Source organism: Marmota monax, unplaced genomic scaffold (assembly GCF_021218885.2).
Source record: "Marmota monax isolate L192 unplaced genomic scaffold, Marmota_monax_Labrador192_F-V1.1 WCK01_AAM20220418_F8-fsc00007, whole genome shotgun sequence".
Taxonomy (NCBI): domain Eukaryota; kingdom Metazoa; phylum Chordata; class Mammalia; order Rodentia; family Sciuridae; genus Marmota; species Marmota monax.
Window position 1 is genome coordinate 31,349,933 of NW_026692781.1, and position 26,612 is coordinate 31,376,544.

A 26,612-nucleotide genomic window follows, 5' to 3' on the forward strand; every position below is an offset into this window, starting at 1 on the left:
AAAATAAATAAATAAATGAAGGGATAAGAGGAAGAAATATTTAACATCTTAATGAATGACAGCTCAAGCCATAGTGGGGTTTTTGTTTTATATTCTTCATGGAAACCCACTATCACAGCAGTGGTCGATCATGCCATAGAAAGGCAGGAGTGTGGATAGCAAATCCTATCCAGCAAAGAATACCTGGGTTTGAAAATTTGGATACCATCCCCCTCATTTATTTGCTGTGTGCTCAAGGGTAAGTTATTTAACCTTTCTGTCTCAGTTTACTCAGCTATAAGATGGAGATAATTATACTCACGCCACACAAGATTTATGATCATTTAATAAATTAAGATATGTGACACACTTAGAACAGTGCTTACACAGTAAGCTCTGTATCTGCTAGCATTATAATTAGCAAAAATACCCACATCATTATTTTTCTTTTTTTAAGGACTAAACAGTCATGAAAACCTAGTGAGCCCATGTCTTACTGGCTACTTCTGAGGCTTTCCAATGGGAGAGAAGAGAAAAATACCCTCTAGGTGGGTACTTGTTTGTATGATAAATTGGTTATTTTAGTGAACCTCAAGACAATGCAGCCAGGACTCATTATTTAGAATTAAAGGGCCCCTCAGTGCCCTGGAAAAATATGCCACCCCCACCAACTGTTTTAATCCTCCTGGTTACAACACAGTTCCATTATTTTAAATTTACCTGGTTAAATTGTATCTGCCAAGAAATTCAAACAACTTCGTGATCATATCATTAGTCATAATAGGAAATTCTCCCTTCATCAGTTAGCTAGAAAAGTGAGTACTGATCTTAACTTCATTAGTATATTAGTATCTAAATAGGTGCATTTAAAGATGTGTAGGGGTTACATTTTTTGAAAAGGGACACAGTAGCAAATTATAACAGTAAATTACATGAATATCTCTGGTAGCATACATATGATAAAATGCTGGTTTCATAATTAAAAGTCTTCTTTCCCATGAATCGGTATCTTTGGTTATATGAAAACATTTAAATAGATAATTTGAGTCATAAGTGCTGTTCAATTCTTGCTACATCTATTAAGAAACTCTACCTTGAAAACAAACACTTCTCTCCATCGGGGATCAGCAGCGTACTCACATTCAGGAAGAGAATGTTCCCTAGCTCCAAGAACAGGCCTCAGTGTAGGTTTAATGAGTCCAGAAAAATATACAGAAGGGAGACAATGTGATCAGAGCCAATGATGCTGCTGGGAAAAGGTCTGGGTAGCTGGCCAAGTACCCTGGAATTCTAACTAGGCCCATCTCACACCTGCTAACACACAAGGAGAACAGTGGGAAGAAACTGGGTCAGTCTTAGAAATACACACAAGATAGATATCCATCTCTTCTCCATGCCCAGTAGGGCCTGAGGTCTGGAAGAAACAAACCACAAAAATGGATTACAACCCATTGCCCCAGCAACCATGGGGGCATTCATGATTTGCTTGACAAATTCCCTACCTTCAATAGTGGGCTGTCCTCAATCAACTCAAACACAAGGAAAACCCCATCCAGAGTTTCCCCCAATGACTCTTTTCTAAAATCTCCATCCTACTACATACAGCAAAAACCAGAGGCTAACAAATAGACAAATTGTCATCAGTTATTAATTCCTGGGCCAAGGGACATCTTAACACAGGACTGTCATTGTGAAACTAGTAAGCACTCAGTAACTAACCCACACAATGCTGTGTATGTGCTTTTTAAAGAGGAAAAAGACCAAAATGTGGGTAAGAACAAGGCTATTACAAAAACAAAATATGAAATCAATTAACTTAAGTTTCCTGAATGACACAATGTCTTTTTACCCTTCTTTCACATTTGAAAAAAAAAAAAAATACAGAAAAATTTAACTCTTTACCAGCGCTAAGAAAGAAAACAGGTCAATGGGGGATGGGGGAATTAATAATTGACCTTTTAACATATATATTTTTATATTGAGGTTTCCCCCTCAATATAAAAATATATATGCTCATTCACTTATCAATGAACCAAAGGAAAAGAAATTTATTTTCAAAAGATAGCCATATGTGCACATACATGTTGGAATGAGTCACTGATCTTCCAGCACATGCTGGGAACAGTCTCCATACTTATCACTTCCTAATGACCACTCCTAAATCCTTCTAGATAAAAACAATGAAAATTACTAATGTTTCACATTTGTTTGAAAACCAAAAGCTTCATTGTTATACAATATTAGAAATAATGATAAAGAGCATGAAATTATACAATACAATGTTAATTGAAAATCACAGCTAAACATATTACATATATATGATCCTGACTATGTAAAAGTAGTACAAAACTATAGCCACAGGAAATAACCTATCAGGTACTTAGTTGTTTCATTCATGGGGGATGTTTATCTTCTTTCTACTTTTTTTAATTTTTATTTTTCTATAAAAAACAAGCATTACTTTACTACCAGAAAAAAAAAAGACTTTTAAAACGTACTATATTTTTAAGGAGCTTAGATATATAAAAAAAAAAAAAATGGGATCTAATAAAATAGGTTCTTATAAAATGCTATCCCAAGGTAGCAAGTTCAGTTCAAAACAGGTTTCTCCCTCAATATAAAAATATATATGTTCATTCAGTTATCAATCCCAAAATGCCAGTCTTTGGTTTATGCCTATAAAGTATAGTTACTGCTAGTTTGGATTCTAAAATCAATTGACAGATTAGGAATGTAATACCATAGCATGGGACATAGGTTGAGTATACATTCTCCAGAGGCAGAGTTTTGGGTCAGTCAAGTTATTAACAACTCTAAGCCTGTTTCCTCACTGGTAAAATTTGTGGATGATATAATGCACTATGTGAGGACATTTTAAAGAAAAAATGAGTTAATGCATGTTAAACACACATAAGAGCATATATGTTAAGCACACATACCATTTTTGTATATATAAGCTCTTTAAAAATATAGAAAATTTTAAAAATCTTTTTTCTTGTAATAAAATAATGCTTGTTTATTATAGAAAAATAAAAAAGTAGAAGGAAGACAAACATCTCTCATGATTGAAGAGAAACAAACCTACATAATTGACTTGAATGTAGTTTATTACTACCTAGTATATAGAAAGTACTCAATAAGTACTAAATAACAAAATACATTCAAGTTAATTATATAGGTCTGTTTCCCTCTATCCTCCCCACCCCCCAGAAAAAACTAGGCTCTGGTTTAATATAAACTAATTCTAACAAAGTTACATTTACCTTATTCTGAACATGAGTTAGTCCACATAGGTAAATTTTTCAGAAAACTGAAACTTAACCTTTTAAGCACTGATATTGCCTTGATTTTAACTGTCAAAATCCATTCAAAACTTTTGATTTCTTTTCTGGTTAAGCAACTACTCTCTTGAACCCTAAATCTGCAGAAGCCCTAGTTCTAGACAAGATGGAACGAACAGGGTCTCTTACCTAACATGTTATCTCCTATCCAACATACATTGAGTTATTCTCTATTCTCTATCTTTCTAACATACAAGAATATATACCTTGAGGGCAGGGACATTTTGTATCTGGTTCATTCCTGGGTCCCCAACACATAGAATGATACCTGGTACAAAAGAATAATTTAATAAATATTTATTAAATGAATGAGTTGAAATGACAGTATATTAGAAAACCAGAGAACCAAGATGTGATCTCTAAGTTTCTTTGTAGTTTTCCTCTTAACTATCTTCCAATAGTGTTCAAAAGATTAAAGACCTTAATAAAGTGCTTTCTTTCCAAATAATTCTGATATATCCTCCATTGCACATGATCTAAAACAGGCCTTCTTTAATTGAAGTCTCCATACTCCCTTAAGGATCCCTGTATCCATAATAATAAAATAAGACATCTTGAATTTTATTTATTACTGTGGCTGTGAAGCATATATTCTCAAGAACCACAGAAGTTGACAAAACTGGTCGGAGTGTTGAATCAGGAACAGATTGCTCTTTTAACAGGGCTCCCATGATGGCAGGCTTTTATCTGGGGGGTTGTTTGGCTGTGGGGCCAAATCATTGAGGGCAGAGGTTGGAAATGTGCTATGAGTGTTCCAGCATCCCTTTCTTCCATTTATAAAATTGACAGAAGGAATATGTCCGCAGCATTTCTCCACCTAGTGTGAGCTGAGGCTGAGGGGACCCTGGTGCTGGCTGATTTGCATACAGCCTGCAGGGATCTTTTCTAACCTGAGTAATGAGCTTGTAAAATAGCAGCAGAGATTTGCTCTTCTGTCCTGAGTGATATTTCCTCAAACCAAAGAGAGGCAGAGGAAAACCTTTGTGTTTTCTCACTTAACACAAAATAATTTTGCCAGTTACTGCTTTTGAGCAAGCAAATGGCACATGCTCTAGAGTCTTGAGTGAAGACCCTCCTCAGCTGCTGTCAAAAAACCATCGCATTTCAAGCATTGGATTTTAAACACTCACCACAGGCATGTGCAATCTTACTGGCATCTAGGAAACCAAACATGGTGTCCACGCGTGACCAGTCAGCTGAGCTTACTCTCCACCTCCCACAATCACCACCAGGCTTTCCCTCTATCACATTGCAGACAGAAAATCCAATGCATAGATTTTAAATGCAAGGTGGAGTCATTTGCTGAAGACTTTGCCCTTTGGATTTTTTGTGCTTTAAGAAGATGCCATACACGGGCTGGAAATGTGGCTCAAGCAGTAACACGCTCTCCTAGCATGCGCGGGGCACTGGGTTTGATCCTCAGAATCACATAAAAATAAAATAAAGATGTGTCCACCGAAAACTGAAAAATAAATATTAAAAAATTCTCTCTCTCTCTCTCTCTCTCTCTCTCTCTCTCTCTCTCTCTCCTCTCTCTTTAAAAAAAAAATGATTAAAAAAAAAAGAAGAAGAAGAAGATGCCATACAGATTCCATCAAGAAACTCATTTGGTTAAAAAAAAAAAAAGCATATTTACTGAAACACTTATAAATGCTTCAATAGTCCTATTGCCTTTTGGGGAGAGCCTTTATACTTAAAGCTGTCCATTGATACAACTCTCAATCTTGGTATTATACCATCATATTCTAACTCTTAAGTCTGTTTTGTCATTCGTGTTAGACTGTAAAATGTCTTGGCCATAGAGAGCATTTTGTAATATTAAATTAAAAAAAAAAAAAACACTCCCTCCTTCCTAAATTTTTTTCTTTCTAATTTGGAAAAGAAATTTTGTCATCAAAATCTTATAATGTCACATGATTCTTTATGGAATTTTGAAATTTCTCTCATAGATTTTTCACTTTATATTTTAGTGTACATTTTACAGGCAGACTTTGTCCAATTTTTCTTAGATCAAATGTTATTGTATTTTTATGTTCTTATAGGATCCCAATTTCATATCAATTCATTAATCTGTATAGTAGCAGTAAGTGGGCAAATTACGTATTACCTACTTTTGATAGTTTGGCAACAAGTGGGACCCTGTGCTGTTTGGGATCTCCTTTTCTGTCTGCAGTGTGACAGAGGTAAAGGTCAGTGGTGATTGTGGGAGGTGAAGAGTGCTTTAGAAAAGAATAAAATAAAAAATTAAACAAGTCACATCAGAGGATCACTAATATTAGGTTATAGGTTTCATACTTGTAACTCCTCAAAGCCATATATATTAGTGAGTCACAGCTTAGGTATTAAATAAAGGCTATATATCTCTGTAGGTCAGTCTGTTTAACCTGAATCATTTTACATACATGCCAAAACACAAAGCTCAGATGATCAGCCCTCTCCATGTCATGGACGTTAATGTCTCTACCTCCAAGAAGAACTTTAAGCAGTTTAAAAAGTATAGCAAAGCTAATTGCAACTATAGCTAATTGCCTCCCAAATAAAACAGATAACTGAAAACATTGCTAAACACACTTCTTTCACCATGTAAGAAATCATAAACTCTTAATGCATTATTTTTACTGATGGAATATTTTTAAAATAGACATTCAAATAGAAATTTCGGGGTCAGTGGTTGAGTGAGATTACCCCTAATTCACAACCCTCAATGACTTTTATCAAGTTCCACCTACTCATGGCTAGACACCCCCAAAATGAAGTTGGACAGCCTTCACCTTCTACAAATTTACCTATAGACAATATTCTCTCAGCTGACTTTCATATGACCCATAATTACATATATACATATTTTAAATAACACATATTTATGACAAAATAAACAGATACAAGGAATACAGAACTACAAACATTTATGTTAGATTCTCAATCTTAACTATATATCAGGCAGGGAAATAAGATGAGCATGATTTTTCCCTTGGCACTTAGTTACAAAGCAGTGTTTTGGGTTTGCTGTGTGCACATGGACACACACATATGCAAACACGGATGCATGGAAATTTAATTTATGTAGCACGGGAGAGGAAAACACAAGGGTCTGTTAAGGAATTGTGACGTGCATGCCACCAGTGTTTTTACATTTTGGACCATCCAGCTTTAATGAGGGCTGAGACGTGGTTAACAGCAATTTTGGGTAGCTTTTTCAGCTCTTTTTTTGGGAGCCACAGAATTTTTTAAAAAGCAGCTTGTTTGTTAAAAGTTTGCTCCAAGGCCTAAAATTTCTAAATATGCACCTTTCTTCAACATTGCCTTATAAAGAAGAAGGAAAAAAAAACTGCTGAAAGTCTCCCAAACATGAGAGTTTAATTAAAAAAGGAAAAGTGGGAAAAAAAAAAAAAGAGAGAGAGAGCCAAAGAAAGAAGCAGAGAAAGCAAGATAAGGCGAGAGATCATTTTAAACATTTTCAATAAGGAAAATGTCAAATGTTCAGAGCATAAAAACCTTTTGGCTTCTAAACCACATATGTCTTTTAACCATCCTCCCTTTAAAAAAAAAAGTGTAAATTTCTGAATTCCTTTCCAAGGTTATGATTGAGCTTACTAAGTGTTCCTTTGAAGTCATAGTATTTGAAGGAATTTATAGGGTTAGGATTTTCATTAAGTTTAGCAAACAAAAATAATTCTGAATTAAAGCAGCAAATAAGTTAGACGAATTTTTTTAAAATTTAAAAGGATGGAAAAAACTCAGCGATTCAGAAAACTTAATGGATACATAAACCAAGTATAAATTATAGACATGTACAACTACAGATTTGAATAAACCAACACTTTAAAAAAAGCATAAAATAATAGGAAAATTTGAACCATAATATTTCTTATTAAAATTTTATCTTTTCTTTAGTATTCATGATGGTATTGAGGTTGTTTTTTAAAAGTCTTGATCATTTTGTGATATTTAATAAAATATCTGCATACAATATGAGGTTTAGAATGCACTTTAAAATAACTCAGTAGGGAAGGGATGAAAAGTGGCTAGAGACAAAGAAGAGACAGACTGGCCATGAGTTATTAAATGTTGATCCTAGATGAGGAGATCATAAGTATTTAATACATGGCTTCACAAATATTGATATGTTGCATGTTTCCATAAAAAATTAGAAATTCATTTAAGAATAGAGCATTTCACAAAAATGAACCAATTAAAGTGAAAGATTATTCAGTTATATTGATGAATTTACCTTAAATGTTGTTTCCATTTCTTCCTGACATATATCATTAAAAAAAACTAGTCCATTAGAAAGTACACAACAATAAATAAATGCATATTATGTAAAATGATAATAAAGAATAAATGAAGCCATTCCTCTTTTATAAAACTATCTTTACTATCTTGGCTTTAAATCTTACCACCATTTATAGTTTATAGACCAAAGTTATTCTGCCTATAAATAATGCCTTTTAAATCTGGAGGTCCAGATCAATTCAGACAAAATATCTCTAATTTTTATCTGAACAATTTACATCCCAGCAATCCTGTAAGTGCCTTTTGAATAACAACCTTTATCATTCTAAAAGTTAATATTGAAGTATTTTGCCACTATAAATATAGCCAAAACATCAACTATAGAATAATGACCTGGAATAATATGAAAATGATAGTAGCTGATCAATAAAAAGACAAATTACATTTCACTCTTCATTTTTTTTTTAAAGACAGCTAATTCATGAATAGAAACCAACTTCACAGTAACACACAAGGGAAAATTTATGGATAAATTTTGGTAAAAATGAAACTTAACTGTCTTCATTCATTTGACAAATATTTAATTCTTATGTACCTTACATTATGCTACATATTACTCTTTTATAAGGGAACAAAAGAGTCTCCAGTGAACTCAAATCTAATTATTGAAGGAAGTAAACTAACACTTTTTAGGAATATGTATATTTTCCCCAGGGTGATAAGTAATAGCATTAGGGTTCATTTGTCCATTCTTCCAATGTTGCTTAAATATCAAGCACAAGTAACAGGCCTGTGTCCTGAAGAAAAGGCTGAGATAAGAAGAGCTTCACCAACCAAAACCAAAGCCAAAGACAGGCTGTTCTGAACCCAGGGAGAACAATGTCCTGAACTGGTAAATAGTTTTATTTAATAAAGCAAAAGGAGGATTTCCTAGAAAACTCAACCCATGCTTCTTGCCTTATCTGTTTCCAAAAGCTGACAAGAGGAGGGAGAATTCTTAGGCATTTTAAGGAATTAAGTGACTATTACAAATTTGTGCCAAATCTATACAGAAATTTTATATGTATTTATATTCTCTGAACCTCAGCATAGGACATTTCTAAACTCAGAGGATCAAAAATCAACTTAAAATTTCACATACTAAGTCTTTCATGACTAATTACACTATAAAATGTAAACTCTATAAAAATAGATTTTTTTCCAGTTTTTTATCTCTAAAGGCTAGACTAGTGACTAATACAAGATAGGCATTTAAGCCTGCTGAATTAATTAATTTGAAGGTCAGAACTGCTAAGAAATATGTTTGATTTTCATATCTGGACTAAGTTTGGCCTCATGAGCAAGAATTGCATATTTGAAATCCTCAACCTATTAAGTTTTAGAAGTTGGTCTCAATAGATAATAATTCAGTGGGGGTGGGGGTTTTGTTTGTTTTTAATTAAGTCTGTCTTAGTTACCTTAAAAAAAGTATCATCATGGAAAGGAAACATATGTAATATCATTACCAAATGTATATAATCATTATGTATTAAATAAACACCCTACCCAAAAGGTCCTGCCATTTAGGGCTTATGTCAAAAAGTAAAGAGAAAAAATATTAAATAGAAGCAGCTCATGGCTGGGTGCAATGGCACACACCTGTAATCCTAGCAGTTTGGGAGGCTAAGGCAGGAGGATCTCAAGTTCAAAGCCAGCCTCAGCAATTTAGTGAGTTCCTAAGCAACTTAGCAAGACTCTGTCTCAAAATTAAAAAGAAAAAAAAATTTAATTAAAAGGGCTAAGGATGTGGCTCAGTGGCTAAATGCCCCTGGGTTCAATCCCTGGTACAAAAAAAAAAAAAAAAAAAAAAGGTGGAGAGGGGACTCCTATTCCAAATCTAAACTGCTGAGAATCATAAAAATCATAAGGCTGCTCTGTGATTCAGGACCCTGCTCTGCAGGTGGATCAAAGGCTTCAGATATGGACTCTTCTACAAACCAGGATGCATTCCTGAGAAAGGTACTCCCCTTCCCCTCCTTTGCTTCAGTGTCCTCTCTATAAAATTGAAAATATATTATAACTTACTTCAAGAAGCTATTTTGAGAATTTAATGACTTAGTACATGTAAATTTCTGAGAATAGTACCTGACATATAGTAACTACTCAGTTGTCACCTGGCACTATTTATTAAAACTAAGAAACCCCTTGACTTATCTATTATAGGGGTTCATTAGTGATTTATTCATTCATTTTTAATCTTGCACTGAATAAACAACATAAATACATCTGTACCACGTGTAAGTTTTCATATTTATGAATAAATTAAGAACAAGGTGAATTGCTTATATTTGGGACTATCATTATGTATTAAATAAAAAGTATAACTTCCCACTTCTTCAGAGAATAATTATAACTTCCCACTTCTTCAGAGAATAATTCACAGAGGAAGTAGAATTTCATACTGTACCTACATATTTGTTTTTCTGATTAGAATAAAATCTCATATAACACTACCACCCATCCTGCTGACATTTTGATATGTTTTTTCCTTTGTCTTTCTTCTATGTATGTATGTGGGATTTTTATACAACAGAGACTATTCGGCACCCTGCTTAATTTACTTAAAATTTACTACATTTTCCTGTGCCACTTTTTAAAAATATTATTTAAAATGACTATATAAATGTAATTGTTCCAACATAAATAAGAAATGATTAATATACCTCTTCTTAAGCCTACAGTTTTGACACCAGAAATATTCAGGCAGAAAAGATTTTTGCTTATTTATTGCTCTGCATGTTTTTTTTTTTTTTTTTTTTTTTTTTTTTTTTTTGCATGCTGATTTTTAAATAAAATTCTCTGGCCAAAAATAAGTTTTAGCAATGGCAAGATGCTAAGCAACTTAGTGAGACCCTGTCTCTAAATAAAATACAAAATAGGGCTGGGGATGTGGCTCAGTTGTCAAGTGCTCCTGAGTTCAATCCCAGGTACCCAAAAAATGACAATAATAATAATGTTTTAAAATTTACTTCAAAATTTACAGAAAGCAGAGGAGAAAGTGTCCACTTAAAAATTAAGTCAGGTAAGCACAGAAAATATCACCTTATAATCACAGCCACCTCCAAAGCCCACCATCCACGTTGACCAGTAGGATAGCTACTTAGTTGGCTTCCTAAAGACTACAGCTCCTGGGGCCTGGGGATGTAGCTCAGTGGTAGAGCATTGCCTAGCAAATGTGCGGCCCTGAGTTCAATCCTTAATACCACCCAAAAAAAGAAAGAAAGAAAAAAAAAAAAAAAAAAAAAGACTGCAGCTCCTTCTTTGAGAATCACAGAACTGTGTGAAGAACTTCATGGCTATTACTAAAAGCTTCATGGGCCAAAAGGAAAGTATGAAAAGGAAAGAATAAAAAAAAAATAGTAAGTTTAAAATGAGAGCAACAGGGACTATGATGCTCCCCCAAGTAGCACTGGCAAAAAGCCTGCCACCTTTCAGCTTTTTGCATGTGTGAAACAACAGGCTTGACGATCCTGCATCTTGGATCCTTGAGAATCAGAGTCACCAAATGCATGTTAGGAAATGAAGGGGATGGGCCAGCTAGAACCATAGTATTTTATACCCTCTTTTCTCTTGGGTCCCAATATCGGGCCTTCAAATGAAAGTTACCACAAACATGCAGGTGGGCAGGGTGGGGGGCAGGGGATCTTTGAACTGTTTTAGTAGCATTTCTACTATCCTTTAGAAGCAAACATTATTTCTTTAAAAATTCTTACAGTTCACCTGGAGAGAGATTCTCTCAGAAGAAGAGACTATCTCCTGCTCAGGAGAGCTTGGTGCACTGCCTGCTCACTGGGACTCCAGCACCTTTCCAAAATGATGGCACTGCTAAAATACTTTCTCTTCACAGAAACTGAAATATTCTTCCAATTCAATAACTGAAATCTCTTCTATTGCATCAAAATAAAAATCATGTTTTAAGAGCCTCAATTTTTAAAACAGGATCAAGCAAACCACTATCCTTGCAGCTTAATTTCTGCCTAACTTTTTCAGCACAGGAAGAAGAGATTGAGAAGCACTGCAGCTTCTCTGCTGCTAGGGGGACCCTGGACAACTCCCCTATCTTGGGTGAATCACATAAACACTAAACAAAGAAACAACAAAACCAAAGCAAAGAAAAAAAAAAAAAACTACACACTTAAAACCTCATGCTTTGAATCATCAAAGAGTCATGTTTTATTCTACCTCCTCTTGTATTTTATTCTCACACTGCTGTTTGTCCAGCTCATGAATGACCTGTCTTATCATGCATGCCATCTGGTTTATAATAAACACACAGCAAAATATATGCTTCTAATGATCCAAGTAACAAGAAGAATCTAATACATTCACTTCAAAATAAACAGTTCTAAGTTTTTCCATTTATCCAAAACAGAGATCAGCAGCCTGAAACAAAATAAACAAATTGTGATTTGTTTTTCCCCTGTGAAATTATACTACAGGACTCAGAGATACACCTCTGCTCACCTACAACCTGAAGAATATCTGATCCAGAGCACCTTCTTTCAACTTACAGAAAGTGTGACATTTCATATTTTTTAACCTCAGCTTTAAAAAACTTTGAGGGGGAAATAGCTTTTGACTCATCCCCTACTTAATCCTTCATTGTTAACCATATTTATTGCTAGTATATCTCACCTCCGTGGGTAGAACTCTCAGTCCACATCACTGAAAGAACAGTGTGGCTCCCTAGTGCAAATTTCCTGAGAGCCTCTTTCCTCGGCATGTGCCAAGAATCAAATCTTGGCCACTTAGCGCTGTGTTCCACATGTGAGCTCACGATGCGCTGAGCAGCCGTGCTAACTGAGATGGATAGCCCTGTCAACAGGAAGCTGGCACACCAGGATGTAAGCAGTGGGATACAATGACCTTTACATTCAGAGAAAAATATCCCTAAAATGGCATGAAAAGTTTATGGGGAGAAGGGAGGGAGGATTCTTTTATTTCATTCAGGCACATAGCATGAAATAAAAGCAAAGGTGCCCAGTATGCAATTTGCTAAGGATCAAATCCTGAATCCCTCACACAAGAATGAAAGTTGTCGGGGAAAGGAAATGAATCATCTTTTATCATGCTGCTTTGAAAGCACTGGACTCTACGATTCAGCTGTGTCAACTGCACAGATTGGCCAAGCACTTGGACTTGAATTGTGCCTGGACTCAATGGAACTCGTAGGGTGCTGACTGCCCTGGGAAGAAGGCATTCTTGACCCCTGGTTTCATATGGGTTGCTTTTGTGGTTGAACTAAAATATTTTTAATAAAATCAATGAAATCAATGATCTATTTACAAAACCAAAGTCAAGAGCTTGAGAATTTAAATCCTATGTCCTTGGTCACCATATTTATAACTATAAATGCTTAATCTCCCATGGGTTCCCTTTCAGAAAATATGAGACTCTGAATGACATTTCTTAGTAATGATATGAAGAACTAAAAAAAAAGAGCAAAATTCCCTGGCACATAAATATTAAGTAAAGATAGTAATGTAGGAAATTAACATATAAGATGAGGCCTGGAAGTTACTATATTTCTATTAGTTAAAAACCATCATCATAAACTATACCATTCAATCATTTCAGCTAAAAAACAATAGTAATTCTATCAGGTCAAAAAGTCATTTCAATTATTCAAGGTTTGGGCAGCATTTTTGTTGTTATTTGTCAATTCTTTGGCATAAAAGAACAATGAGCTGTGTGTTTCAGAATGAAACAACAGAAGCTCACAATGGGCTCCCTAGAATTATATAATAAACATTGAAATAATGATGCAATTTTAATAGTTAATTAAATAGAAAAAAAGGAAGTGATTACAAAGGCACTGTGATTTTTTTTAAATGAATGGACCACATCAAAACTACAAAACAATTTTCCAAGACACAAAAGGGTAAGAGACATCCATTTCTTCCTGTTTAATTAAAGGCTGATCATAAACTGCAAAGTGATGGGACCAAAAGCTATAAATAAATAAATAAATTTAGAAAACTGAATATTTGTAAAACATGTATTAAAACCTGGATAAATCAGGTGTCAAACATCTCAGCACTGGCCCTAAAAGTATCGGTTTGCTGACTTAAAAATACTAGGGTTATGAACACAAAAAATCCTATAAAGGTCATCTTGAAATACAGTCAGTTTGAGCAGCTCTAGAGGTGCTGCTCATAAGCTTCCCCAAGCAACAAGAAAATGAGACTTTCTACAAGAAACATCCTGCTGCTCACTGTTTGGGAAAGACACTACACCACCTCACAGTTCTCCTTCAACCCTGGGATACAATTACCTGGGAGAGCTATTTCAGGGAACAGATTCTTTCTCAGATCATGACACACAGAAGGCTGGGGAAGAGAGGGAGATGGAAATGGAGTGATACCTTGGGCCTGAGCTGCAGAGCTGTGGGAATATCCCAGGGCCAGGAGCGCAGTCTCCACCAGCTGGCTAAAAAGCACATCTTTTCGCACCAACACAAACTCAGCGTGCTCTTCTCTGTTGTCATATTCGAGAGAGCTGTCCAACTGCTCCACCACACAGAAGACAGGAATCATCAAACCTGGAGGGACAAAATTCAAGAGTAAAACACAAATATTGCAAAGTAGCTCTCAGTTACCACCATGAGAAGGGAAGAGACAGTTATAAAAGTCACCCAACTGTGGTCAACACTGGTTTAGAGTAAACAAGCCTCTTTGTTTTGTGGCCCCATGGAAAGCTGTGCCCCCCACCCACCATTATTATTACTATCAAACTGTAGCAGAATTGCCAGGGGGCAGTGGCAGAAGCCCTCAGATTCCAGTCATTAAAAAGTGAAGTGTGCCATTCAGAGGTGTCCCAGCACTTAGGCTAGATCAAGGTGACCTTGCAGATGCTGGAATCCTCAATGTCCGTAGTTTTATCATAATTACTAATCAGAGTTAGTATTTTCAGATCTGATCAGCTTTTGTCTAGCAATGCATTTTAAAACTTCTACTCTCAAGATACCTAGTGGGAAGGCATGTTTGATTTCAGGGCCTAAGATGTTATGTGAATATGTATAAGAAAGTCATCAGGAATGTTTGTTAGGTTGGTTGGTTGGTTCTAGGAATTGAACCCAAGGGTGCTTAACTTCTGAGATGCATCCCCAGCTCTTTTTATTTTTTATTTTGAGACAGGGTCTCACTAAGTTGCTTAGGGCCTCACAACATTGCTTAGAAATTTTAAAAGTCCCTCCTGTAGGCTATATTTTGGGCTGTTGTTATTGTTTTATTTTTGTTTTTCTTTAATCCTGGTTATCAATTAGCCTGAAAATACTCTGATCATGAAAAGTCTTAACATTTAACTTACGTCAAAAATATACATCCAAATAGAGAATTCCACCTCTTTGAAATTATTATATACTAACACCAGATACTACTGGAAAAAGAGTATCTTTTCTTATGTTTGCAGAAGAAAGAAGTAAACTACCCTAAAGAATAAAGCAAATTAGTCTAGTTGAAAATCTGTTGAAATCTGTTGTCACTGAAATATTTCTCTGCTTTGTATCAAAGTGTGAAAAGCTAAAAAATGTTTAATTCACCAAACATTTTTTGAACTGTTTTTTATTTTTCAAAAAAAAAAAAAAGCCATACAGGCATTTAAATCTAAACATAGCCAAGGCAGAAGAAGATCAAAGTTTTACTAACATACAAGTAATAAACATGGACTCTGCCCCACATAATTCACACAAATTAGTATGTTATGAAATGGGGTTCTGCTCTGGGTCTTCGGGCAAGAAAAAAATCAAAAGTTATGAAGGATGAGTAGGCAGGCAGAGATGGGGAGGTGGAGGGTTGGATGATCTCAGTGAAGGCACTTCATAATGAAAACAAGATCTCTTTGAAATTACTGTAGGAGAGTAGGGCCCTGACAAACAGAATGCTTAGGAGGTTTCCAGAAGCCCTTCCCTGTTGCCTGACCCTACAAGTCTCCTGACTCACTTCCATCTTGAAAAACTGAGAGTAGGAGCAGATACTCTGCAAACTACGGGATCACAGATTTAGGTTTTTGTTCTAAAGATAATACAATGGTACAACTGGTTCCCATGTGCTAATTATTATTATTAAAGATAATAAGTATTGGGTGTAATTATTAAATATAATCATTATTAACAATAATAATACTCATTAAGAATCGTTATCACTAAAGATCATGGTAATTATTATTAAGACTGCACAACACTCTTAACAAGTCTCACCATACCATACCTGGGACAGCTATTGACTCAATGTCCACTCTGAGAACAACAAAGCAGGATTACTGTCTGCAGCTACACTATCTACACAGATTCATGAAAAACATGAGACAAGGATAGAGAAGACCAATTTTTCAAAAACATAAAAGGATTTAGTCTGGCCATGTGATGCTTTATAAAATATAGTTTTTAATTGTGACCCACTCTGGTGTATGAAATGTTTATTTATTAATAGTGAGTTTATCACCAAACATATTTAAGACTTGTAATGAATATTATGAGTTAGATTTCCTCCAAATTATCCCTGCCACCATTCATTTGCCTAGCATTTATTCACTGAACACCTACTATGTGCCAGTTATCCCCTGTGGTTCCAGGGATATAAGTGAGAACAAGTCTATATGACTCCTGCTCTCCATATAGTTGAGAGCATTGTAAAATCTTCCTGAGTAAGCATAATGGCATTTTATAGGACCCATTCAAGAGAGGCCTTACCAACAGGGAATAGCCCCCATTTAGCCCTTTTAACTCTTACATACTGGTATATGATCTTTGTCCAAGGAAGCAGGTTGATTTCTACTTCTAATGATTCAAGCATATGCACACATAGGGCCATGTAGCCAGTGGTGCCATAAGCTACTTAACCACTAATACCTATGTGTACATAAGTTTCAATCATGAAAATCCATGTGCAGTTCCTAGTGTCAACATCTGAGTGTCACACATCTGGGAATCACAGATAAGACCTTTAAATGAATCTAGTTGCTCCATAAGCTAACATGTATCCATTACTTAGACACCATAAATCTTTCTCAAGTCTATAGTCAACTGAAAAAACTTAAGATCCTATCAATTTTTGAAGATAATATTAACAGTTCAATCAGTCACATGTGAAATAAAACATAAAAACACAGAGCTCTATAACATGTAGAAACTTGTGTTTTACTATTGTCAGTAAGTGAGATATTTTCTAAGCATTTTAGTTCAGTGACTGAAGGAAGTAATTGTCACCTGACACAATAGCAATAACTCCTTACAGTCAAAAAGCAAGCCCATCCCCAACAGGCATCACCTACTTGGGTAAAAGCAAAGGACTTTGAAGTCATTTATAAAATAAAACAACATTAACAAGGAATGCATGATAATAGGATTCGTTCTGAAGCACATATATATGAGACGCCCAGGAATATCACAAACAGGTTATATTTAACCCACAGAAAAATGTACCTTCTTATTAGAACTTGATCAACCCAAACAATTATGGTTGTATAATGAAAAGCAGTTTTTAGGAAAAAAAAATGAAGTCAGGAAAAATAAATGCAGTTTCCCGTGGGAATGACAAGAAAAATGAAAAATAGTAAAATTGTACAACGAAAATCAAGGATGGCAAGAAGCTTCAGGCATAGGTTTAAAGCCTTCAAAAACAGGAAATCCCTACAGGAGACAAGCCATAAAAGGATGAGTAGAAAATGAGTATAGAGAAGGGGGAAAAGGATGAGTAGAAATATATGCCTCTAAAAAGAGATATTTATCTATTTGATCACAAGATTCTCACTAAGCAAAAAAAGAAAAAGAAAGAGGAGAAAGGGACAGTAGATGGGAAGATAGTGAAGGTGTTTAGAAAGACTTCAAAAAATAGATTCAAAATGGGAAGAATTAAAAGATAAGTTCTGATGAAAGAAACCAATGTAAAATAAGATGCATTTACAACAAAATTCAGAAATGGTCAAGAAGCAGAAAACAGAAAAACTCTTATTCTAACCCTGTATCTTGAGCTTACAGCATTAGTTTTCTTTTTATTGAAACACAGACCCATTTCCAGTTGATCAAGTAGAGAACTTTGGACCTTTTGATTCTAAGCCTTGCTAAGCCTTTTACAATTGCAGGAGGCAGGCAGGTAGTTCAATCTGGAGGACAGGCACCCAGGCCCGAGCCATTTGCTCCAAGCTAAGACTTACTCTGGTGATTGGGATATATGGTGAATTTTGTTGTCATAGAGGCAAAATAAACCTGGACCCCTCTCTCTATTAGGAAAAATGCACTTTTCCAGCTGTCATTAGCAATGATGCTGAAACTGCCATTTCATAATGATACTATTTCTGAAAAAAATGTGTAGCTGTGGTCGTTGTTGCTACTTTGCACCACAGCAACCATGTGAACTGGTACATGTGGGAAGGTGGTTAGATGTGGTGGTGAACAGCAGCAAGTTGGAAGTAGGTGATCCTTGGGTGGGATCCTGACAGTGTCTCTCCTTATCTGTGTAAGTGACTATGGGTGCTTTATCTGTCCTCTCTAAGGCTCAAATTCCTCCAGCTAAAATGCAAACAATAATCTCTATGTCAGAGTTGTCCAGAGAATTCAACTATATAATGTGTTTCTTTGACACACAGTTCTCAAACAATGGAATCTATTTTTCTATTTTTTTCTTTTTTCTTTTTTAGTTATCAGAATAATTTACCAAGGGGAAAAAAAGAAACCAATTTTTTTCAGAATCTATATGCAACGTTATGATACAAACTAAAAAACATTTAAAAAATAAAAGTAATGATGATGGTCACTGAATGTCTCATCATGGTATAGCCAACTGATACAAATAATCATGGTATGTCCTATTATGCAAATAATAATGGCTTGAAGAGTTCAACCTGCCCATAGCCAAAGGTGACATGTCAAGAAGCACCTAACTTCATGCTCTCAAACTGCACATCCAAAACAGTAGTCACTAAACACATGTGGCAAGTGAGCCCTTAAATATATCTTATCTTGAAGTGAGATATGCCATAGGTGTAAAATAGACTTCATTAGAAGGGCTTACTACCAAAAAATAAAATAAAACCAAATATATATTATGAATAATTTTAAAAAATTAATTGCACATGGAAATAGCATTTTGGATTTAGAGTTAAAACTAATATATTATTGAAATTTATTTCACCTGTTTCTTTAATGTATTTTAAATGAAGCTACTAGGAAACTTAAAATTACATGTGTAGCTTACATTATATTTCTATCAGATGGTACTAACTTAAACAGTCCGCCAAAAAAACACATAGAATGGTTTTTCTCACACATTATAAATTCATCACAAACTGATACTGCAACAATTATGTGATTGTCGTGGGCACTTCTTAGCCCTTTGGTTATCTTTTCTCTATGTTCTAGATATTAGGAGACTCAGGAACAGAAACCCTCTTGCTTAAACTCCAAAATCCAATGCATTTCCTTCTCAGAATCACCAACCAAACTGTAGGCTGCAATTTTTTAATTAACTATACTGATCCAAATTCTTTAATAAAGGTAAGGCTTTTTCCCCTCCTTCCCTTCACTTTAAAGAACATTTACAGTCCTCAGGAAATGCCACCACACTGGCTATGAAAGTGACCTGAGGAACAGTTACTCCCGAATGCTCCTATTGTTCTACCTCAACAGTGAAAGATAAAAGTCAAGCCAGCAGCACCGAGTCTCCTTGACAGGACTCAGTCACCCCCCCACCCCCACCCCCACCCCCCACCCCCCCCACCCCCGCCAAAGTTGGACCAGCAAGCAAACCTCTCTCTTCCATTGCACTACCTAGTCAAACATATGTACCCTTATTTTCTCCTCATAGTTACCTTGTGAGACAGTTGTTATTATTCTCATTTGATAAATTAAGAAGCTGAAATCATGGGAGAAGTGAAATGTCTCTAAGAAGCACCGTGAGGCAGGTTATCCCAACTCTACTCCTTTGAAAACAATATATGCCAAAACAATATACTCCAAAATATATTCTTTTAGTAAAGGACCCTTTATCACTTGGTATGGCTAATGAGTGGTCTGTGCTGCCTGTAAGTCAATGTACCTTCCAAGTACCTCTGAGGTGTTAAGCATTGCACTAGGTATGGAGGAGAAACCAAACATGTCTACTTTTCAGACACTCAGCAGACAAAGGCTCTGGTGAATGGGGTGGTGTGGATGAGTTTGCTCTCCAGCCTCCGCCCCAGACCCTGTATCTTCTTGGTCCACCCTCATTCCTGGAACTGCCCTCTGAATGACAAAAGCCAGTCTGAGATGATAGCAGGCTAGCCTTTCTCCTCCCCCTTGTATAAGGGTTTCTAAAGCCCACCTGTTTCTGGAAGTAAGGCAGCCACAGGACCTACTCCCTTCCCTGGGGCCAGCAGAGCAGGTTCTGACCTGAAAAGGTTCTAGGGCTAACTGAAGATTACAAAGGCCTCCGGACAGAGCCTTGGATATTTGTTCTTTGTATACACTGAACTGGAGGAAAGCACCACACTTTGCAGCCTCCACAGTAAGTAGATCATAGACAAAGGCCCTTGAAAGACCAAAAGAAATTCTACCACCCAAAGAGGACAAAGAGGGAAAGGAATGAGTGAGTATCTTTTCCTAATATAAATTTACTAGAAAAATAAAATAACTTACTTGTTCTACAGCCTTATATTTGCTTTTTGTCTCTGTCACGCTCTCTCACACACACACACAGCATGCACTCACACACAGCATGCACTCACACATACATTCACACACACACACACACACACACACACATACACACATACATATACACACATCCTGAGTCAGAGACAAGAAAGGAAATAAGCTGCCAGTAGTAACCTCTAGCCTTTTCTTCCCACCTTAAAATAATAAAGTTGAATGCCAAGAACTGCAACCAGAAACAGAAAGGACTAGGTTTCTCTCACTTCCGTGTTGGGGTCCCAGGGAAAACTTCAAAAAGAATCAAGTGTGTCTTTCCTACTCTCCCTTGTCCTGCACCTGCTCTCCAGGGCACTGACCTTCAGAGCTAGGCCAGCCATGGGTTCCACATTCCATTTCAGCCTCCTACTCCCACCAGGGTCTGATCTCAGAATTTTTAGAGATTTATAGATAAAAAGATACTACACTTTGCTGGGGAATGGCTTTGTGGTCTCCTTATCTCTCAAATAAATAGACATGCTTCGCCTAACATGGATATGTTCTGAGACATGCATGAGTAAACACCCTTGAGCAAACCTCACATCGTGTATTTAACCTAACATGGCCACAACACATCACTAGTTGTAGAATCTTGTGGGCCTACTATCATACATGTAGTCCATCCTGGGCCAGAGCATCATTATACAGTGCATGCTGCCTTCACTGTAAAAGAAACACATTTTATCCCAAATAAACATAATGAAAGAAATTTCAGATAGTGTAATAAAAATAAGTAGAAAAAATTTTTTGTCACTAATTTTGGGGAAAATGGAAGTGCACTGATTGACTGTGAGAGAGCTATGTACTGATCCTCGGGTCAGCCAGAGGCTCTCAGGATTTCCCTAAACTGCTGCAGATCCCCCCCGCCGTATACTTGTCAGCTCCAGATTCATTATAAAGAGTTTATTCACTTATTTGTGTTGTTAGTTTTGCTTGTCCTTAACTCTTACTGTAAAGAAGCTGAGACAGAAGTGGAACAGCAGCAAGTTCTCAGGGATGTACAGGGGGACAGTCATGGTCAATTCTAAAATTAGGAGGAAGGACAAACTGAGCTATATATGCAAAAATTCGATTTTGTGTTTATCCATAATGCAGCTGTCACATGCAACTCAGGGTTAGACCCCCAACTAAAGTTTCAACAATAAAAATCTTTGAAACCTCTCCCAATATTTGCAGGGTACATCGGAGTAGGGAATGATTATCAGAGAATATTTTATTCTCAGAATTCTCTCTGATAAAACCATACACTTCTTTGCAGTCCCTCAGGCTTATCTTAACTTTGGAAAAACGAACAAACATAGGTCAGGACAGGGATGGGAGACCCTCACTGATCACCCCAAAGGCTCAAAGTGGACTTCAAGGGATAGGAAAGGGAGACTAGCTCTGGCCTTCCACACCTCTGATTCTAGGACTGTCGTCAAGCTGAGAGATCACAGTTCAACCTGAAGTCAGGTCTGAAGGCTGAAGGATAAAATCCAGATCCCTAGGTCCAACTCAAACACGGAAATTCAGTGGCTAGATCTAGCTGGCCTGGTAGTTTGCAAACCACGGCTAACAGACACTCAGGGAGTGTGTTGTGACAACTTCAGAAACAAAATCAGAGCTATACCTGGGAACCTGCCATGGCAAACCTCACCCACAGAACTGAATTCCCTGATGTCAGGTGTACCGGGCTTCCCACTGGCATGAGGGAGAGTTCCACCTTTAGTCAAGTCTGTACTCTTCCATCCCCCGCCCACCCTGAGCCTGACCTATAGTGCTCCCAAAATAAACTGGTTCGGTTTAACAAAATGCTATTTCCAGTTAGACATCAATCACCACCATTAATAGGCAGCACTGATTCTGGTTTTTTCACAAAACTCCCCAGCTGTCAGATTTGTCCGCATCACTATGGGCCTCCTGCACTGCATTCAGCATCAGCTTTCTAGGAAATGATCTGCACAAGCAGATTCAGGGGCTCATGTCCTGTCCACGGGAAGCTCGCCAGACCACAGGGCTGTCATGTTCACAGTGGACACAAATGATTGGTGCATCAACATGAACTATCGTAATGTATAGTATGTGACTCAAAAGAGTAAGCTACCTCGTGCTCAGGGGCTGCACATACCCAGGGTCCGTGGGGGTCTTGTCAGTAGTTCTTCCCATGTCCCACACTGAGAGACTGCGGCATCTTTTTTAAATTTAGTAGCTACAGGGAAACAAAATGTTTGCTGATCCTGGAATAAATGCTTTTGTTTTTTCACGGAAGAAAAAGTAGAGACACAAGTTTGGATATCACACAAAGTGCAAAGGTAAGGCATTCTGCTGAAGGACCCTTAATGTGAAAGTAAATTATGAAGGTTCTTTTCACAGGAGGTTAGAAATGCATACCTAACAAAATCTTGGGACTCACTGTTGAGTTAAAAGGAACTATATCATAATTCACAAATACCAGGATTTCCATCCTCTGTTAAATCAAATTTTATTCTGGAGGCTTCTAAGGGATAATTTTAAAATGGTATTTACATGGAGACCTATTTGCCTCTCCCCTCATTCTCATTATCCTCTCTGGAAAAGCTATTTGCAATCTGGAATCCCATGAGTCAAAAAAAGGAGTCAATAAAAATGGTCCTTGTACTAACATTTGCTTCATCACCTCAGGTTTTAAGTTCTGCCTAAATGTTATTTTATCTAATTCAAACAATTTTTTAAAATCCTTGATTAATTTCTCCAGTGTAGTGTTAAGGAAAGGTTAACTGTACTAAGGTTCTCTACAAAGGAATTAATAAAGGAATCAAGCACTCAGCTCTCAATAAGACAAGACTACCCAGATTTCTAGTGGGAATATTTCATAGCACAAGCATGTTTTCTTCGGGGAGTTTAACTCACAAAAATTATTAAAAATTGAGATCAAACACTGGTGTAAATCCTCAAAGGAAATCAAACTAGAGTGGAAAGATTTTTATCAAATGAAAAACTGAAAAGTAAAGTTTTTATAGCAAAAAATGAAAGGCTTTCTCCCTCGCAAAAAGAAAATCCTACTGTCTATGTTTAGGATTCAAAGAGTAAAACATCTATGGATGTTTAATAGGAGCATAGAAATTATCACCAAGAAATGAATGCAGACTTCACACGGCTGAGCTTTACTGGACTGGCAAACACCTCACCCTATCCCATCCATTAAAAGCCCCTCATTTGTGTACCTAACAAATGCCTGTTCAGAGGCAATAGCATCCAGGCTCTTGAAAGAACTAACATTGGAAGGAAGAAGAGAAAAGAACAGGAGGATTGAGAGAGCCAGAAAGTCAAAATCATAGAGTGCATTTTCCAGATCCCTTAGGGGATACTGAGATCTCTGGTTTGCAATACGTAGGATATTATTACTGTGGCTCAGATCAAGTTAATAAAACCCAGCCTACAGAGCAGGGAAACTGTGGTCTGATGGAATACTTCCCAGACAAAATATTTTAAGTATACATGTACCTGTGTAATTTATAGCAATTACTTAAATAAGAAAACAGAACAGAGAAGACTAGTATACTATTAATTTTTTTTTCATTTTATGGTTCTAAGACATTTTCTTTATAATCTGTATAATTTATATAATTTCAAAAATAAAATACTAAATTTAATTTTTAAAAAACTAAAGAAACCAAGTAAGTTGCTGCATAGAAATCCACTGAAACTCTTATTTTCACCTTTAAAATGATTAGCCAAAGGCTATTGCCCAAAAAAGGAATGTTATTCTACTTTTTTACTGCCTTTGAGAAGTGTTATCAAAGCAGCCTAAAGTGATTGTTTCCTGAACAAAACAGTAAGAAACTGTCACGTCAAATAAAAAATTTTCATTTCCGCAAATGAAAAAAACATGGAAGATTAGCACAGTTGTGTTTTAGGGTTTGGGTTTGGTTTTTTTGTTTTGTTTTGGGGGGGTAGGTTTTGTTTGTTTGTTTGTTATTTGCAGTACTAGGTACTAAACGGGGGGGGGGGGGGAGCACTCTACCATTAGTTTCATCCCCAGGCTTTTTTTTTTTTTTTTTTTTTTTTTGAGACAGAATCTTGCTAAACTCACCAGTCTAGCCTGGAACTCTCCATCCTCCTGCATCAGCCTCCCAAACTGCTGGGACTATATAAGTCTTGCGCCACTGCACCTTGCCTACAGTTGTTTAAATCGGGAGTAATTCCAGGTATGAACATCTCAAGCTCAAAAAGATATCACTTCCCCTAAATTCCTTGAATTTATAAATTCTTTAATTCGAAAACAATTTCTAAGTCTCAAAAAGAAGCGTTTTAGTGTCAACCCTACCCTCACCCCAGGCCACATTTTCAAAACAGTGTTAATCTTGTGAGCTGAACATAAAATGGCAAAAAGACAAGCCAAGCACTCTCTTCCAAACCCCATACTGAGGGGAGAAGGGTTTCATTCGAGCTTAATTTAAAGGTATGGGTGTAGGTTTGTGAGAACACTTCAGAGTGGCCCACAAGGTAAGAGCAGCTATTTTATTTTCACGCCATCGCTGGCCAGATCTGGACCGGCCAGATCTGGACGAGGATGATATGAGAAACTGTACCTAACAGCTCCCATGAATTTAAGTTCATTTCTCTATTTTGTTAACAGATGAGGGATAGACAAATAGATCTGTTTTCAAGAGCAAGCCTGTGTTTATTATACATACCAGAGGCCGGCTGTGGGGAAGACGGCTTCACTGAGTCACTCTATCAAAGGAAGAAGAGAGCCGAATCTCAGAGCCTTCCTGGGTGAAAAAAGAACTGTCTCCCTCCACCTCACTTCCAAGCTATACATCAATCTTCAATGTAATTATGTTTGACAGAATATAAGCTCTTGGCAGTTAACTTGTTTACAATAAATGCTTAGTTTGGGTACATGGACTGGATTTCAGTCTTACAAATATGAAACACAAACCTACAACAGTCCCATTATGGGGCTGAGAATTATTTTGCTATAAACCTTTTTATTGGGGGGCCGAAGGAATTACTTTGTAGCTTGTTTTCCACTAACCACTTGGAACAGTGTGAAAAATGGTACATTTATCCCCTGACCCTGTGTTAACTGGAATTCTGTACATTCTGCATATTGCCACTGGTCAGCCCCCAGTTTTGCCATAGTGGCAAAAAATACATATGAAACAGAATGGTTCTTACTAAGTCACGGCATTTCCTACAATTCTTTTTCTCCTCAAAGTCTCTTGGGGACTAATGATCATTTGCAACAGCACTGGCAAACTTAAGATTTGTTTTTTTGTGTGTTTGTTTTTTTTTTTTGGGGGGGGAGGGGGATAGGGGGCTTAAAGTTAGCTGTAAAAATATGCTTAAGGCCCAAAGCTGCCATATGAATGAGCCTGTAAATAGAGTTACTTTTGCTGTACATTACCTAGAGATTCATTCGAAAAGGGGAAAAAAAATCAGGATCACCTTATTTACTCTCATAAAGTGGCTTTATCTGCTCTTCAATAATAAACACATTTCAGTCTCCTAATACCATATTCGCCAGCTCTAAAGGACAAAATCTTGTCTGAAGGTATCTGAAGGTGTCTCGTAACCTGAAAGCTAGGCGACACTTCAGAGTCCTCTGGCTTAGCGCTGCCCTGCCCGGCAAATGCCTCACTCCTGGAGGGACTTTAATGAACAATCTGAACACCTCTGGGTCACAGACAATGACGATAGATAATTTATCTTTACTAGAATTCTTCACTTGTTTTTAATTTTCCAATTACCATGTAATCATACTTCCATAATAATCCAATTATAACCACAGTATCAATATATAGGAAAAAAATCACTTGGAAGAATTTTAGTATATTTTCCAAAATAGCTAATACTGGAAAATTCAGTCACTTTATAGTAAGATTCCAATTTTCTTCCTTCTAGTCAATGTTAAAATTGCAGGTGACATAAAATACTTTTTTATATCTCTCGGCTTCTAATTAAGAAGCTAAGTCACTGATTTATAAGTTTCATGGATCATCAAAAATTATTTTATAAAAAATGTCACCATATGACTTTCTCATATACAGGAGAGAAAAAGAAGAAAAGTATTTTCATTACATTATCAGCTTCACAGATCTTGCTACTATCAAAAGCATTAGTATGCAGTGTGAATTAATGGAAAATTGTAAAATTCACCGAAAATAATCACTCTTTTTTTAAAAGTAAAGATGCCCTTTCAAAACCTTGACTATTTAATTGTGATTTACTTGAGTGGGGGATCATAGAGAAGGTGATTGTATGAAAAAAAAAAACACTTATTATTGTACAACAAAAATTCCCTCCGAGGCAAAAAGACATTATGCCAAGTTCCACCCAGAATTAATGTTTAGGTTTAAATTGTAAAGTCCAGAAAAAACGGAACCACTAAT

General features: G+C 36.4%; 1 protein-coding gene across 2 annotated transcripts in view; it reads right to left on the minus strand.

The window, feature by feature from the left end:
* The window catches only part of Satb2 (SATB homeobox 2), a 175,270-nt gene that overhangs the window by 134,624 nt on the left and 14,034 nt on the right, over nucleotides 1-26,612 (minus strand). For both annotated transcript variants that reach the window (XM_058580352.1, XM_046447569.2), the window contains exon 3: nucleotides 13,960-14,136. In XM_058580352.1, coding sequence (XP_058436335.1) covers nucleotides 13,960-14,136 — 177 coding nt within the window. The remainder of the gene's footprint in view (nucleotides 1-13,959; nucleotides 14,137-26,612) is intronic.